Source organism: Chinchilla lanigera, unplaced genomic scaffold (genome assembly GCF_000276665.1).
Source record: "Chinchilla lanigera isolate Chin_1 unplaced genomic scaffold, ChiLan1.0 scaffold00012, whole genome shotgun sequence".
NCBI lineage: Eukaryota > Metazoa > Chordata > Mammalia > Rodentia > Chinchillidae > Chinchilla > Chinchilla lanigera.
The window spans coordinates 2,460,064-2,476,002 of NW_004955413.1; the positions used below are offsets into that span (position 1 = coordinate 2,460,064).

The 15,939-nt window shown below is 40.9% G+C and overlaps 1 protein-coding gene across 1 annotated transcript in view; it reads left to right on the top strand.

Moving 5' to 3' along the window:
* Window positions 1-15,095, top strand: part of Ndufa9 (NADH dehydrogenase (ubiquinone) 1 alpha subcomplex, 9, 39kDa) — a 39,442-nt gene extending 24,347 nt beyond the window's left edge. The window contains exons 7-11 of the mRNA XM_005378740.1: window positions 6,042-6,109; window positions 7,228-7,304; window positions 9,180-9,275; window positions 11,947-12,013; window positions 14,751-15,095. Of these exons, the coding sequence (XP_005378797.1) occupies window positions 6,042-6,109; window positions 7,228-7,304; window positions 9,180-9,275; window positions 11,947-12,013; window positions 14,751-14,921 (479 nt within the window). The 3' untranslated portion in view covers window positions 14,922-15,095. The remainder of the gene's footprint in view (window positions 1-6,041; window positions 6,110-7,227; window positions 7,305-9,179; window positions 9,276-11,946; window positions 12,014-14,750) is intronic.
* Window positions 15,096-15,939: the final 844 nt, after the last annotated feature.

Below are 15,939 nucleotides of genomic sequence, written 5' to 3' on the forward strand. Positions count from 1 at the left end.
TGTTGCAAAATCCTACCTCTTCCATTTGTTAGGATGAGAAGTTGCTGCCTTTGTGACCTAACCCTTGATTCTTTCTATGACCCTTAGGCAATGTCAGTCTTGGTATACCAGGAAGAACACCTGGTTAGAACAATTGTGTCACTTTGGCTAAAGTGGTACAGTCAGCAACACAGCCTAGGAAATGACTGAGGTAACCATTAATTTGCAACTTTTAATTGTATGAACTAGATTTGTGAATATATAAAAAATCTGTGGTGGATTGACAACTGGTAATCAACTTGTAACACTCAGCTGAACTGAACTAGCATGGTGCTGGGTGTGCAGGACCCACTTGAGGATTTTTGCCAGTAGCATAAGTGGCAGAACTGGAGAGGAAGAAGTTTAGAGGCTGTTGAGAACTGAGAGAAACTGTTGGATGCTGTTAGAAGCTGCAGGGAGCTGTTGGTTCTCTTGGAGGATCTTGTCATGCTGGCTTTCCGGATGAACTCAGCTGTTCTCATTATCCAAGGAGCTCGGGACCTTGTTGTCACTGAAAATGGCTTTGGTTCACTTTAGGGGAGCTCTGGTCTTCACTTTGAGCATCACTTCCTGGCTTCCGAGGGGAAGGTGGTACACTGCTCAGTCTCCTAGACAAGGTTGTTGCACTGGCTTTCCTGACGGAACTCAGCTTTCCTCATCATCAGAGGAGCTCAAGACCTCCCTATTGCTGAGGATGGCTGTGGTACTTTTCAGGGAAGCTCTGGTTTTTACTTTGAGCATTGCTTCCTGGCTCCAGTGTAGATCCCTTAGCCTACTAGCACAGATCCTTCATCCTGCTGGCACAGATTTTCTAGCTTACACTACTAACCTTTGGGTCTTCCCACCGCAGATTCATGAAACAGATCTTCATGAGACATTGTCATGGGCTCTAGGCCTCCTCTGGCTGGCTTGGTGGGAGGCATTGTTATGGGCTCTAGGTCTTCAGCTGGACTCATGCAAGACATTGCTGTAGGGTCCAAGCCCTCAGCTGGATTATTTGGCTTTTAGTGTGTGGATGGATTTCCTGCACTATCTTCATATATGATTCTTTGGGTGACTATTATAAATAATCTTATAAAATATGTGTCCTTTATTATATTGTTTTCCCTTGCAAAACCCCAAACGAGGACAAAATCTAAAATAAACCAGAAAACTTTATGCAGTAAATAAGCCTTCAGTATGCCAATTTTATCCTTGGTAGAAAATTTAAAGGGATTAGGGGGAAAAAAAGCAGAAATAAAAGGGGAGTAGCTTAGGCTGGAGGACAAAGCAGAACCATGCAAACTTTGGGTAACTGGTGTACAAGACAGGAGGGAAAGAGAGAAGGAAGAAATAGAAGGACTGGAACAATGACAAAAAACCTAGAAACCATGTTCACACATATTTTTTATTTTTTTTACTTTTTTAAAGAGAATAAAAAATAAGAAAAGCAATAAAAACGATACAGAATTTCAAAACAAGATGATAGGAAATTAATAGTGGTTGTTATATTGCATTTTTTTAATTGAAAAACAAGGTCAAACAATGAAGGAAAAACAAAACAAGAAAAGAGAGAGAAAAAAAGTATCTACTTCAAGGTTTGTCTCTGATGTCACTGGTGGACAACATGTGGAGACAATACAGATCTCTGTTGATTTATCCCAGCAAGGCAGCAGTAACTTCATGGTGGGGTAGTGGATAATGTCAGCAGGCCTGCACTTTTATTTTCACTGAAGTTTAGGCTGATTTCTGGCCATGAGGCTGGGACCAGACTTGTTCAACCTTCAGCCGTCAGTATACCTTCTGTGAGCTTGAACTCAGCTGGGAGCCGGTAGGTGGACCCAGCAGTTGTTCTGAGTTCTGAGCTCAGTTGGCCCCTCTTCACGATGGATCCCGGCCAGGCCAGTCACCCTCTCCTGTGGGATGTATCCCGCAGCACTCACTACTAGCCATTGCAGTCCTGCACATCCGGTATTTCTTTCCTCTGCTTCCTCATTCTGTAGAGGCCTCTGGGGTCGCCAGCAGTCACTCTGTGTCAGTAGGTTTGAATTGCTCCTTCCATGCATTGAGTCCCGACTCAGGGAGAAGGCTTCACAGGGTACCTCCTTCTGTATTGAAGCTTCTTTCTTCACCTTCCTCATGGGCTTCAATTACTGCTTCAGATCCTTTCTGGGTCCAAGAGCCCCACTTCCCTCCTTCTTGTCTTCCTTGCATTGCTATATTTCAATGTCTGGACTGTGCATCTTAGAGAGGCTCTTTCTCTGCTGCTTACCACTCTGTCATCTTCCCTGAAGTCTCTTTACTTCTTTTTATCCTTACTTCTTAATTTACACATGTTGAATCATCCTGGCATCCCAGGGATGATACCAATTTGGTCCTGATTTATCATCTTTTTAGTGATTTATTGTATGCTATTTGCAAGTACAATCTCTTGTTGAGGAGTTTTGCACTTATGTTCATTAAATAAATTGGTCTGTAATTTTCTGTTTTTGTTAGGTCCTACTCCAGTTTTGGTATCAGGGTGATGCAAGCTCTAAGGGCCGAATTTGGCCATGTTCCTTCCCTTTTAGTATTTTGGAAGAGTTTGAGGAGTGCAGGGGTTAATTCTTCCCTGACTTTCTTATAAAATTCAGTGGTGAATCCACTGAGTCCTGGGTTTTTCTTAGTGGGTTTTTTAATTATTGCTTCAATTAACTTGGACTGCTCAGGGTATTTATATCCACTTAGGTCAGTTTTGTGTCTAGAAATCTAGCCATCTCTTCTAGATTCTCTAATTTATTAGAATATATCTATTTTCCAAATAGATAGTCTATCCTTTGTATTTAGGCAGCATTCTTTATGGTTTCATTTCTAATTGCATTGATATGGATTCTTCTTATACCAGTTTTAGATTTTTTAAATTGTTCTTTTCAAAGACCTTGAGGTACCTTGTTCTATTATGTGGGATTGCTCTGTTTTTCTTATATGGGCATTCATGGCTATGAACTTTCCTGTTAGAAGTGCTTTCATTGTTCAGGAATGTTGTACAGTCTTTTTTTTTAAGATGTTTTAATTTCTTGATTTCTGCTATGACTGATTGATTATTCAAGAGTGCATTATTTAATCTCCATGTGTTTCTTTAACTTCCGTAGTTTCTTTTGCTATCCATTTTTATTTTCATTGTGATATGATTTGATAACATGTATGAGTTTATTCCAGTTTTTTTGTGTTTATTTAAACTTGCCTTAAGGCCTAGTATGTGCTCTGTTTTGGGTTGCTGAGAAAAATGTGTATTTTTCTTATTTGTTTGAACACTCTGCAGATATCTAAGTCCATTTGTTTGAAGATGCAATTCAACTCTGGCATTTACTTTCTTGTTTTTTTGACTAGTTGATCTCTTTGTGATAGTGAGGTACTATGATTGTGTGGGTATTTATCTGATCTTTTATGGCCAGTGGTATTTTTTTATGAAGTTGGCTATGCCAGTATTTGGTGTGTATATTTTTACAGTTATTATCTTATCCTGTTGAATTGTTCCCTTTACCACAATTGAACAGAATGTGGCTTGCAACAGGGAATCAGGATCAATGGTCCATCCAGACCCCAAAGCCTCCTCACACACAAGCAGGCAACTGAACAAATCACAGGGTACACTAGCTCAAAGATTTGGAGGAGCAGGCTGTGGGCTGAGAGGGTGAGGAGGAGAAATACTCTGGAGCCACAACGATGCTCTAAGAAGGACAGAGGGGCAGGGTAGATCCAGACCCAAAAATCCATCTAAATCTCCCTGCGGGTCAAAGCTTCACCACCTGTGATGTGGGGAAAGAGCTCACTGGCTGAATTCAAACTCCAGTATACATAGCACAGTGAGGATGTTTCAAGTTTGTGTTCTTTTAACTGTGTGGGGTTGTTTTGTGTATTGGGTGGATTTTTTTTTTGCTTGTTTTTGTTGTTACTACTTTTTCCCTCGTTTCTTATCCCTGATTAGTGATGACTAAGTAATGATAAACCATTTTTACCATTTGTATATCTTATTTGAAGAAGTCCCTATTTTAAAATTTAATTCTTTTTTTTTGTTTTTGCTGTTGAGTTATAGTTCTTTTTATATTCTGAATATGAAACACTTACCAAATATATGACTTCCAAATGTTCCTTACTCTGTGGGTTGCCTCTTTGCTCTGTTAACTTTGTCCTTTGAGGCACAGAATTTTTTTATTTTGATATAATTCAGTTTATCTATTTTTACTTTGGTTACTTGTGCATTTGGTATCGTGTCCAAGAAATCTCTGCCAAGTCCAATGCATGACAATTTTCCTCTACGTTTTCTTCTGAGAATTTTATAGCATTAGCTTTTTGATTTAGATTTTGATACTTTTAAAGTTTTTTTTTGGTATATGGTATAAGGTAGAGTCCATCTTCATTTTTCTACATGTGGATGTCAAATTTTCCCAATGCCATTTGCTAAAGACTGTTCTTTTACCATTGAATGGTCTTGGCACCCTTATGAAAAATCATTTGACTGTTTATGCAAGGGTTTTTTTTTGTATTTTATTTAATGGCCTACGTATGTCTGTGTTTGTTGTTGTCTACTGTTTTGATTGGCTTTGTAGTAAACATCAACATTGGGAAATATAAGATTCCGGCTTTGTTCTTTTTTTTTTTTTAACAACTGTTTGACTATTCAGGGTTCCTTGAGAATTCCATATAAATTTCAGGATGGATTTTTTTTTCCTACAAAAAGCATCACTGGGTTTATCATGAAGATCGCACTATATCAGAAGATTGATTTGGATAGTATTGATCTCTGTCCTAGTCTGTTTTGTGCTGCTATAACAAAGTACCTGAGACTTCAAAGTTTATAAAGAAAAGAAACTTCTTTGTCACAGTTTGGAAGTCTATAAATCTGAGATGAAGGCATCAACCTCTGATGAGGGCCTTCTTGCTGTGTTAAAACATGGCAGAGGATGGGATGGTAAAGGGGCAAGGCTGTATCCTGTTGCGGCAAAAGAGCAGAAGAGAAAGCTGGGTGGACACTGTGAAGCCAGTATGATAAGGGCCTTAATCCTGTTTATGAAAGAGGTGCCCATGTGGTTTAATCACCTCTTAAAAGCCCCGCCTTGTTATACTGCTGTGTGACCAATGCCTGAATTTTGGAAGAGACATATTTAAACCACAGGAGCCTTGTAACAACAAGTCCTCCAGGCCATGAGCTTGGATGCCTCTGTTTATTTGTGTCTTCTTTAATTTCTTTCAGTAATATTTTGTCATTTTTAGTGCATTTTTTTCACAACCTTGATTATTTCTAGTATTTTTTGATGCTATTGTAAATAGTTTCTACTCTTAGATGCTTTAAATTTTTCTTTTACATTTAATTTATTTGGGATATGTTTTACTTTATGGTGAAAAGTAAGTCATTACCTTTTCAATTTTTCAAATAGTCAACCATGTATTAAATGTACATTCACAGTACCATGTATTAAATAATATTTTTGTTTTCCACAGATTTTTGATACTCTGTTCATCATATAGCAGTCCCTCTCTCCCCGCCTTTTTTTGGTCTCTTTGAGACAGGGTCTCACTGTACAGTTCAGGCTGGCCTTGAACTCACTTTGTAGCCCAGGCTGGCCTCCAACTTGGAACAGTCCTCCTGTCTCAGCCTCCCAAGTGCTGGGATTACCACACCCAACTTAAATTCCCATTTTTAACCAGAATTCTTGCCCTGGGTTGTGTAAACGATGTCACTCATCTGTCCATTTTTGTGTTCCTCCTAGAATAGGGTGCAGTTAGAGTCCCATCCTGGGAATGATTATGCAGTTAGCATTATGGAAGGCTATTGCCAAGCCATATCACCTCTTTACCCTCTTGTTTTTGTCTGTAAATGTTTGACCTTTTTACTTTCCATGTTTACCACCTAAAAACAAATGATTGCTTTTTGTTAGGATCATTAGCTTCCTTAGTTCAGCTACACTTATTTTTGTTTTGAATAACAGCTATGTTAACCTACAGCTTGGTGAGTCTTGCAGCAGGTTAGGCCTTCTGAGCATTGTTCTCATTTTTTCTGCCAGGTACTCGTTGGTTTATTGGTGTGCCTCTTGTTTCCTTGGGCATGAAGACAGTAAAGCAACCGGTGTATGTAAGTACCTGGAGAATTTGGGTTTGGGTGATCATTTTGTTCTACCACTTCAGTCTTGCTGCTTCATCATTTTCTTCTTTGTCAGTGTATTTCAACTTGTTGCTTCTCAGTTTAGATGAGAGGTATAAGTCTTCTCAGCATATTTCTTCAATGGCTTATTCATTTAAGAAAGCTTTACTGAACCTTTACTATACTAAGCACACTATGTGGGGATAATAACTAGATCGACCCAGTTGCTGTCTGCATAGTGTTTTCCAGCACAGGCAGGTAGGTAAGACAGTTGCCATGCAGTGTGATAGGGGCTGTCATAGGCAGACAGGTTTATTTAATTACACCAGAGGGCACTAATGCAGGCTTGGGCCTCTCAGAAGAAATGTGTCTAACAGTAAGTCATATGGAGGAAGCTGGGAAAGGTTTTTATTTTGTGCAGAGGGAACAGTACATACAGGGGTCAGAGGTGAAGGAGCATATTGGATTCCTTTTTAGGCTGAGCCAGGGTTTCCTCACTGGCAGAACTGTTGACACTGGGGGCCAAGTAATTCTGTCTTGTGGTGTCTGTTGCAGGATGATTAACAGCATTTCTGTCCTTCAGCTGTTAGATGCCAGAATACCTACCCCCGCCCTCCAGTTGTGACAGACACTCAGACATCCCTTAGGGGCCAAAAATCATCCCTGATTGAGAACCATGGGTCTAAAACTATATAAAATTGTTATATCTGAAAGTGTACTAGAATATAGCAGTTCAGTCTGCTGTGGTTCCACTTGGTAGTTTGTGTTGGAAGGAGTGGTACAAGAAGAGATTGGTGACAGAAGGGCCAAAGAGTCAGAAAGGCCCGGAGCCATCTGAAGATAAATCCTTCTGACCGGAGAAAACCCTTAGGTGAGCATTGAACGAGGGGGTATTTGAGCTCATGAGAAGGTTGGTTTTAAAGAAGCTTTCTGAAAATAGATGATGCCATTATTTCAATTTTGTCACATTTTTGTTGTATTTAGGGTTGCCTGCTTTCCTTTTTCCCTTTGTTGCTCTCCCCCGGTCCCTCTTTCCCTTCTTCTCTCTCCATTTCCCTTTTCCTTTCCCTTCTTCAACAGTTATTTAAACATAAGTTTAATTTCTGTAGGTTGTTGATGTGGCTAAAGGAATTATTAATGCAGTTAAAGATCCAGATGCCAAAGGAAAAACCTTCACTTGTGTTGGGTAAGTACCTAGAGTTTGACTTTAATGAAAGAATCATAGTTTGACCAATGATTGCTAAAAAGTTTCTTAACAGATTTGTACATTTTTACCATATCAGAATCTGAAGAGGAAATAAATTACCTATAGTTCATTTACTTGTGATACAAGTTTTGCCTGTATTGTAAAATTAGAAGTTGTTCTTGGACTAGCATGTTGTCTGTGTCCTGCAGTGATACTTGCAGATCTTTCTGGGATTTCAAGGAAGCTACTTAAGGACTTTGTATGATATTTCCCCTAGCTGATGCTGACATTTTATGGATTCTGTTCTTTTTGGTAAAATACGTCACAACGTTAGGTTCTCACTGAATTATCTTCATTCAGCTCTCAATAATCTTACATTTTCTGAGGCAAAAGAGAAGAAAATTGGTGAGAAGATATTAAAATGTATTATAAGTGATGGTAATTATTAAAGTTAGGTTTGACTGGTAAAGACAATTCAGATCCATGGAATCAAATATACATAAGAAAATACTGTGATAAGGGTGATATTTTTAATACAAGGGGAGGGGTCTATTCAGTAAGTGATTCTGTAAGTAATATTGAAGCAGTTGGCTAACTGTTGGGAAGGATTCAGTGACTGCTTTACCATATGTTATACAGAAAGATATGTCACAGAAGGGATTTACAGTTTTAAAAAAAATCTTAGACAAAATATATGGAAATTTATGCCACTGTAGAGGGATTTTCTAAATATGAAATCAAACCATGATGGAAAAGAAATCATTAGTTATGATAAAATAAAATGTTTAACCTTTTATATTATACGAAACACCAGAGATGATGCTAAAAGATAAAATACACATCATAAAAGATGTTCCCAACTATATCACAAAAATATAATTGCTGGTTTGGTGCCACATACCTGTAATCCCAGCACGTAGGAGGCTGAGGCAGGAGGATTGTTGTGAGTTTGAGACCAACCTGGGCTATGAAGTGAGCCCAAGGCCAGCCTGAACTGCATAGTGAGACGCTGTCTCAAAAAGACAAAAAAAAACCCCAAACAAACATACAAAAATAAATAAATAAGCCAGCATCTTAAAAAAATTAAAGACAATATAAAGAAGTTGTATGAGTCATCCTTAGGGACAAGATCTGTAGGAAGAAAGAGAAATGTGTAAATAACCAAAAATATGTGAAGAAAAAATTAATCTTACATATTAAAGAAATGCTAATTAAAATAGAGGCACTCTTCTTTCCTAGCAGGTGGGCAGATTGTTATGATTAAACTTATTTTTGATTAGGGTCATTCTTATTAGCATTTTATGTAAATTGGTATAACCATTTTATAAGGCAGTTGAGAAATATTCAACAAAAGCTTTAAATTTTCAGAATATACTTTAATCTAGTCTCATTTCTAGAGATATTTCTATGTATTTCTAAATACATAATTGTGGATATAGATACAAATATTCACTGCAGGAATGTTCATTGAAGTAGTGTTTTACAAAGGAAGATTTTAATTAGCTTAAATTTTTCAAAGCTGGGAATTGATAAAAATGCTTATGTGCAGTGCAAATATACAGTCGTTAAATGCACAGTAGGATATTTAGTGACATAAAAAGATGATTATAATGTAATATTTAGAAAATGACAGCATAGGTTGTATTGTATCATAGAAGAAAAATGGATGTATGTGAGGGAATGAAAACGATATATATCAAATATATGAACTTCATCTTTGGCAGACAGGTTACGGTGATGCTTCTTTGTGCTGACCTGTATTTGCTGCAATACACATATTTTTTCTTTTTCATAAGAAAAATGTAATTTTGTTAAATTAAAAACTTTGTTAGCAACTGCTGTAATTTGAAGAACTACATGTCTTTTTTTTTCTAGGCCTAATCGGTACCTCCTCTTTGACCTTGTGCAGTACATCTTTGCTGTAGCTTATAGACCCTTTCTCCCATACCCCATACCCCATTTTGCCTATCGGTAAGTAAAGTGCTCCTTTTGCGCACTCTCTGAAAAACAGCTAACCCGATACACACATTCCTGCTGCCCTCCCTAGGTCATGGGGAGCATGTCCCTTACAATGTAGAGCAGTCTGCAGACCTTGAAGAAGAGGTACTTCTCTGCTGATGTGAGCCAAGAGAAGCAGCACAGGTGTCTAAAGGGAGATGTGGATTAGTGTGGGTGAGATGAAGTCTTTGTTGGGAGTGTCTTCCTGTTCTCCAGTTAAAACCCACAGGGTTGGGTTGGGGATGGGTTCAGTGGTGGAGTGCTCGCCTAGCATGGCCAAGGCCTTGGGTTCCGTCTCCAGCACTGTAAAGAATAAACAGCAACTAAAACAGTGGAAAAGTGTCTGGCTTGGCACGTTGTATAATGGAACAATCAGACTGCCCTGCTCCATGCCACTTGTCCACATCTGGGGAAAGGTGCCTTTTTTATTAAACCAGTTTGCTCATATAGTGGGGAAAGGAGCAAGGCTGACTCAGACTTGGCCTTGTTGTTGCCTTCTTTTCCTTCCCTGCTTTCTTGGTTCACTTCTTCCCTTTGTAAATGGCTTTAAAAATCTTGGTCCTAACTTGTCACACCCTGGTGGTCTGAATAGGGAGATTTTCACGTCCATTGTACTGGAATGATTTTTAGCCAATAAGACAATGTACTCCATATTTATTCATTTAACAGATATTTATTGAATGCCTACTATATCTTAGGCAGTCCACTAGGTACCCAGGTTGCTATAGTAAACCCTCAGAAAACTGTGTGGTCTGTAGGGGTATTAGAAAAACAGTCAGTGGAGCTGGGGGTATAGTTCAGTGGTAGAGCATGTGCTGAGTATGCATGGGGTCCTGAGTTCAGTCTTCAGCACCAATGAAACAAAGCACACATGCACAGTCAGAGTGCAGTGTGATGGTAGTTACTGGAAATATTCTCCTTTCCAGGCTTTTTTGCTTATTTGTTCAAAGTGTAAGGGAGTGAAAACAGAGGCCATAGAAGCCTGAAGAAGGCCTCCACTTACTCCAGCAGAGTTAGAGAAATTTATTAAGGAGGGTAAAGACTTAGGTGGCCAGTGGAGAGCCTTTGGAAACCTAGATACTAAAGGAAAGGGAGGTTTGAAGGAGGATGGGTATTTATAGAAGGGGAACCTTGCAGTTCTGTTCATGTGTACATCTCTAGCACCTAGAACCATGCCTAGCATAGAGTCAGAGCTTTGTTAATGTTTATGGACTGCAATGCTGCAGAAAAATCAAGTAAGATAAAGGGCCCAAAGGTAGCCACCAAGGATGAAAAACATGGTTTGAGTGGGAGCTTTAAGGTAGTAGAGCAGCTGTAGACCGGATTGCAGTCAGCCACTTTCATGGTTGTGCATAAAATCAAGAGTTAAAGTCGGGGTTGGCATATGCATGCAGCATGGCCCACTAAGGGCACTGGAGTAGACCAGAGGTGATTTGCTAGGTGGAAACGGAGCATGGAGAGTGGAGATGTATGAAGGGTAAGTGCTCTTTGATTTTTTTATTTTTCAGTGTTGTTTTATTAAGGGTTATGTTAGCCCAATAAATCAACTTTTTTGGCCTTTGGGACAGGTTGACTGGAATTGGAAATTTTATGTTACTAGAAAAATTCTGACCAGTCTTAGACTTTTTTTTTATTTATTTCTTCTATGGAAGCGATTTGTGAGCTTTTATAAAACTGTGGATCTTTACGTTTGCTGAGTTCTTGTGGTTAGAGGCACTCAAGGTAAATGGGTTGAAGGCTGAGCTCATCTGGCTGTGCTGATGTGGTGCTCAGAGCTCAGACTTCCAGCCCTGGTCTTGGGCTCTGTGGGCTCTGCACTCCTCAGCTGCTGGTTGAAAACTCACCACCCTGAAGCTGCTCGTGACAGGAATTCCCGCGGGTGAAGGAAAACCTGCTGCTGTCACTGACACCACAAAGGTAGTGATGGAGCTTGTGAGCCTCCATCTGGGCTTTACATTCTTCTTCTGACTAGAATCATGGACCTTAAGCTTCTCTTGATGTTGGGGTTTTGTTTCCAGGGCCTGCTGCTTTTCAGGATCATGCTTTATATTCTGCATACTACTCGGCTTGCCCTGCAGCCTACGTAACAGCATATTTGAATGTCTCAGGCTTAGATTAGGTTAGATTTCACAGACTTGGTTGAGTGTTAAATTGTTTTGGGTTTGCTTTGTTATTGGTAATATTTCATTTTAGTGTTTAGTTTTTTGATTGTTGTTTGTTCTTAGGGTTTAGTTTTAAGTCAGTTATCTCTTTGGAGAATAGGATGAGTCCTCAGTTCTACTCACAGGCTGGGTTGTCTCAAAAGGAAGCAGGGATTCAGAAGCCATGGTGGCCTCACAGATAGGGAGCCAGGGTGTCCTTTTATCTTCTTTTAAAAAACATGCAGTAAGGTGTGGTGCACACCTATAATCCTAGCACTTGGGAGGCTGAGTCAGGAGGCGCGCCATGAGTTCAAGGCCAGCCTGGCCTACATAGTGAGTTCAAAGCCAGCCTGAGCTGTATAGTGAGACCCTGTCTCAAAAAACAAAAAACCAAATCAGTGAAATGCCCCTCCAGCAGCCCCCCTTCCTGGGGGTGGTAGAGGCTGGCTGAGTACTTGGCATAGCGATGCATATCACATGTGCCATGTTGTTCCTTTCTCCAGATGGGTGGCAAGGCTCTTCGAGATGAGCCCATTTGAGCCCTGGACAACGAGGGATAAAGTAGAGCAGGTGAGTGTGGCTGTGAGGAGCACACTGGAACTCCTCTGTTCTCACCTGCTCCCTTGCCTTCTCTCCAGTGGGATTGCTTCTGCTTCTCTGATGGATCATGCCAATGAGCAGACGCACGTGCCCAGTAGTCCTTCCCACCCAGTTAGAGGCCAGCCACTGTGCTCCCATGTCCCTCTAGCCACTTTCATGCTTGTATGTGTCCCTTTACACCCTAAGCTCACAAGAGGTGTCTGTACTTGTTGTTGACAACTTCTTACCCCATTCTTTCTTTAACTCACTTCAGTCACTTCTCTTCTGTACTCTAAAACTGGTTTTTCCAAGGTCTCCCATGATTTCCATGTGGGCAGATCCAGAAGTCAGTTCTCTGACCTCCTTTCCCTCCATCTATGTGTGGCACTGGTTAGCAGAGACTCTTCCCATACTTTTGCTACCCTGTCTTCTGCCCGATTTGGGTAGAAGAATCCATATGCTTTTGTTTTCTCTCCTCTCATTTGTAAGGCAATGCTGTTAAGGCTCTCTCTCTGCCTCATCCTCTCCTTCCTGCTTTCTGTATGATGGGGGATTCCAAGGATCTGTCCTCAGCCTTTCCTTTCTGTCCATACCATTTTCTAAATGATGTTCACCTTGTCCTGGGCTGCAGCTATGGACTGTGGAGGTAATGAGTGCACTTTTCTCTGTAGCCCTGAGTCTCCTCCCTGACTTTTTGAGGACTATATCTAACAAGTTATATAGGTTATGGTTTTCTGAGACATAACATGAGCAGCAATAGAACTGCAGACCTGCTCTTCTATTTTTTTTTTTTTTTTTTTGTCTTTTTGAGACAGGGTCCCACTATGCAGTTCAGGCTGGTCTTGAACTCACTTTGTAGCCCAGGCTGGCCTCAAACTCACAGCAGTCCTCCTGCCTCAGCCTCCAGAGTGCTGGGATTACAGGCATGCACCACCACACCTGACTAGACCTGCTCATCTCTTAAGCTTCCTCATCCTAGTCCTGTTCTCCACTGCTCATGCTAAAAATCTAGGAATTCCCCTTGATATTTTTGTTGTTTAGTCTAGATCCAAACCAGCACTGTCCAACAGCTCTCTGCAGAGGTGGAAATGCACCATGTCTATACTCAGGTATAGGCACCGGCAACCTGTGACTGGAGCACATCAGAATATGTGGCTGGTATGCCTACAGATGTAAAGCTTGCATTTTATTTAAATTAATTTGAAATTAAATATAAATCACCAAATGTGGCTTCTGTATTGGACAGCATAGAGTTAAATCATCAGCAACTCTCAAAGCAGAGGCCAGATCTTACCACTCCTCCCTGATTATATTGTGAAAATGTTTATGATTATACTGGAAGTTTTCAGATTATAGGAAGCAGAATACACACCATCTCTCCTCTCTGCACTCCAATTCAGGCATCTTCCTCTCTAACCCCTTCTCTTGCTGCTACACTCAACGCCTGCAGTGAACTGAACTCCAGCACCCTGGTTCCTTCCTTCCCACTGTCTTATGCTCATCCAACTCAATGATCATTTGCCCCCTGCATGTACAGGTGCTTCTAGGGAGGATGCTAATAAAATAACCACACTGCGCCATCTGTACCTGGGAGGCCAGGACAGGAAGCACCAAGCTGTCCCTGAATGTTACATGGAAGCTAAAGTGCAGAGCCACTGAGGAAGCAGTCATTAGGGAACAGGCAGCTGTCATTTCCCTCTGCACCATTCCCATGTGTCCCTTGCATGTTCATGAAACATGGGTTTGTCTGACACTTTTCTTACGCTGATGTGCCCCTTGCATTGATCACTGACAAAGTGTTGGCTCAGTGGGTAGAGGGGCTTGGGGTTTGGTTTGGAGACTGCTTTACAGCACTCAGTAAAAGAACCTCCGGGCTTTTGGGTGGGTAGGGAGAAGGATTGGTGCTGCTGCTGTATGCACAGACTAGTTCTGTTTTGGTGCTTTTGGCTGATCTGGAATCTCACAGGTCATTCCTGCCTAAACCTAGTGGGGTAGGTTTCCCACTTGATAGTGAGCGTTTAGTAACCTAAATTGAGACAGTCGGAGCAGAAAGGTTATTGGGTTACCTTTTCATGGGCAAGGAGCAAGTGCTACACTGTCTCCGTAATTCAGAAGTTAAAAACTGAAGCAGAGGCCTGGCACAAGAGGGCGCAGGCTGGGCTCTCTCTTTCTTTACCCCATTTCCCGCCTGAGCCCACCTGCTATGCCCACCCGGCCGCTGTGCTGCGCTGAGCCCACCTCCCGGTGTAGATGCAGTACCCTGAGTGTGCCCTGGGGGACCCATTCCTCATGTCCGGGGCCTGTGGGCAGTGCTGGGACCTGGGGCTGATCCTTGCTGATCTTCATTTTGGTGATTTGTTTTGTTTTTCTGTGTTCTACCTTTATTGAGTTCTAATACTCAAAGTACCACAGACTCTGAGCAGTACGGTGCATGTCTATAGTCCCAGCTGTCTGGGAGGCTGAGGCAAGAAGATCACAAGTTCTTTGAGCAATTTAGGAACTTAGTGAGGTCCTGTCTCAAAAAATAAGCTGAGACTATAGCTCAGTGTTAAAGCCTTGGGTTTAATCCCTAGAATCACCGGGGGGAAAAAATCTCCACGTGTTCCTTGAGAGCACTTGGCCTCGGCATTGGACTCATGCAGCTGGAGTATTTGAAGGTTTGCTAGAGTAGCGCTCCGTGTTCTTGGCCAGTTTTCAGCATCCTTTGTGGTCCTTTGTTTATTCGAAGATTCACATCACAGATAAGATACTGCCTCACCTGCCCGGCCTAGAAGATCTTGATGTTCAGCCGACGCCGCTGGAGCTCAAGGCCATCGAAGTGCTGCGGCGCCATCGCACTTACCGCTGGCTGTCAGCTGAAATTGAGACTGTGAAGCCCGCCAAGACGGTCAACTTTTAGTGGCCTTGAGCAGCCCTTGGTTTTGGTGTCACTCAAGTCACCTGGCTCTCAAGAGCCTGTGTTCTTTAGAGGGTCCTGTACCGAGTGCTAAGACCCCTCTATTAAAACATCTGTGTTTAGATAGCAGCGTTCTCTTTCTCGATTTGTAAAATAAAAAATCCCAGCCATTTAGAACTTGAACATAAATTTCTTTAAATATATACATATATATATTTAATAATGACACATCATTTATTCTCTGAAACATTGAAGTGTTTGAATTTCTGTGTATTGAGTCAAGCTACTTCTAGCATATGTTCTAGAAGACCAACCCCCTCGCCCAAGTCAGAATATTGTGATGATCCCAGGTAATATTTTTTTCCCATTTTAAATGGGAAAAGGTACAATGTCCCATAACTAATCGAAATTTATTCACACTTTAGATGTTTTTTAAAATTTATTTTGTTTATTTTTTTTCATACTGAGAATCAAACTTAGGGCCTCGTGTTTGCCAGGCAGGCACTGTACCACTGAGCTATATCCCCAGCCCCTAAAAATTCATTTTAAAGGTACACTTTAAACAGTGGTGCACATGAAGAGTGAGCAGACTATACAGTGAATATTTAAATTTAATACATGTGTGGCAGTAAAAGACACATTAACTCCCCCCTCACAGTCTCTGCTCTTGTTATCCCATTGTCTTTGCTACTCTCTGAAGCAGTTCTGATCAAAAATACTATGAACACTGCTGCTGAGTGCCGTCCAACAGGAAGGCAGACTCATAAAACATTTCATTGTGTCCCCATCTACCTTATTCACTAAATCTGGCACCGTGCAATTTTCTAACTCTTTCAAAGTTAAAATGACCAGGAAGGAATTTTGAATTGATTCAAGACATTGAGGCAGCCGTGTCAGTGCAACTAAAGACATGAAAGAAAACTTCCAGAACTGCTTCAGAATGAGGTAAGATGGAAGAAGTCTGTTCTAAGCAACAATATTTTGTGTGAGATTAATGGCAATGCATCTTTCACTGTAATGA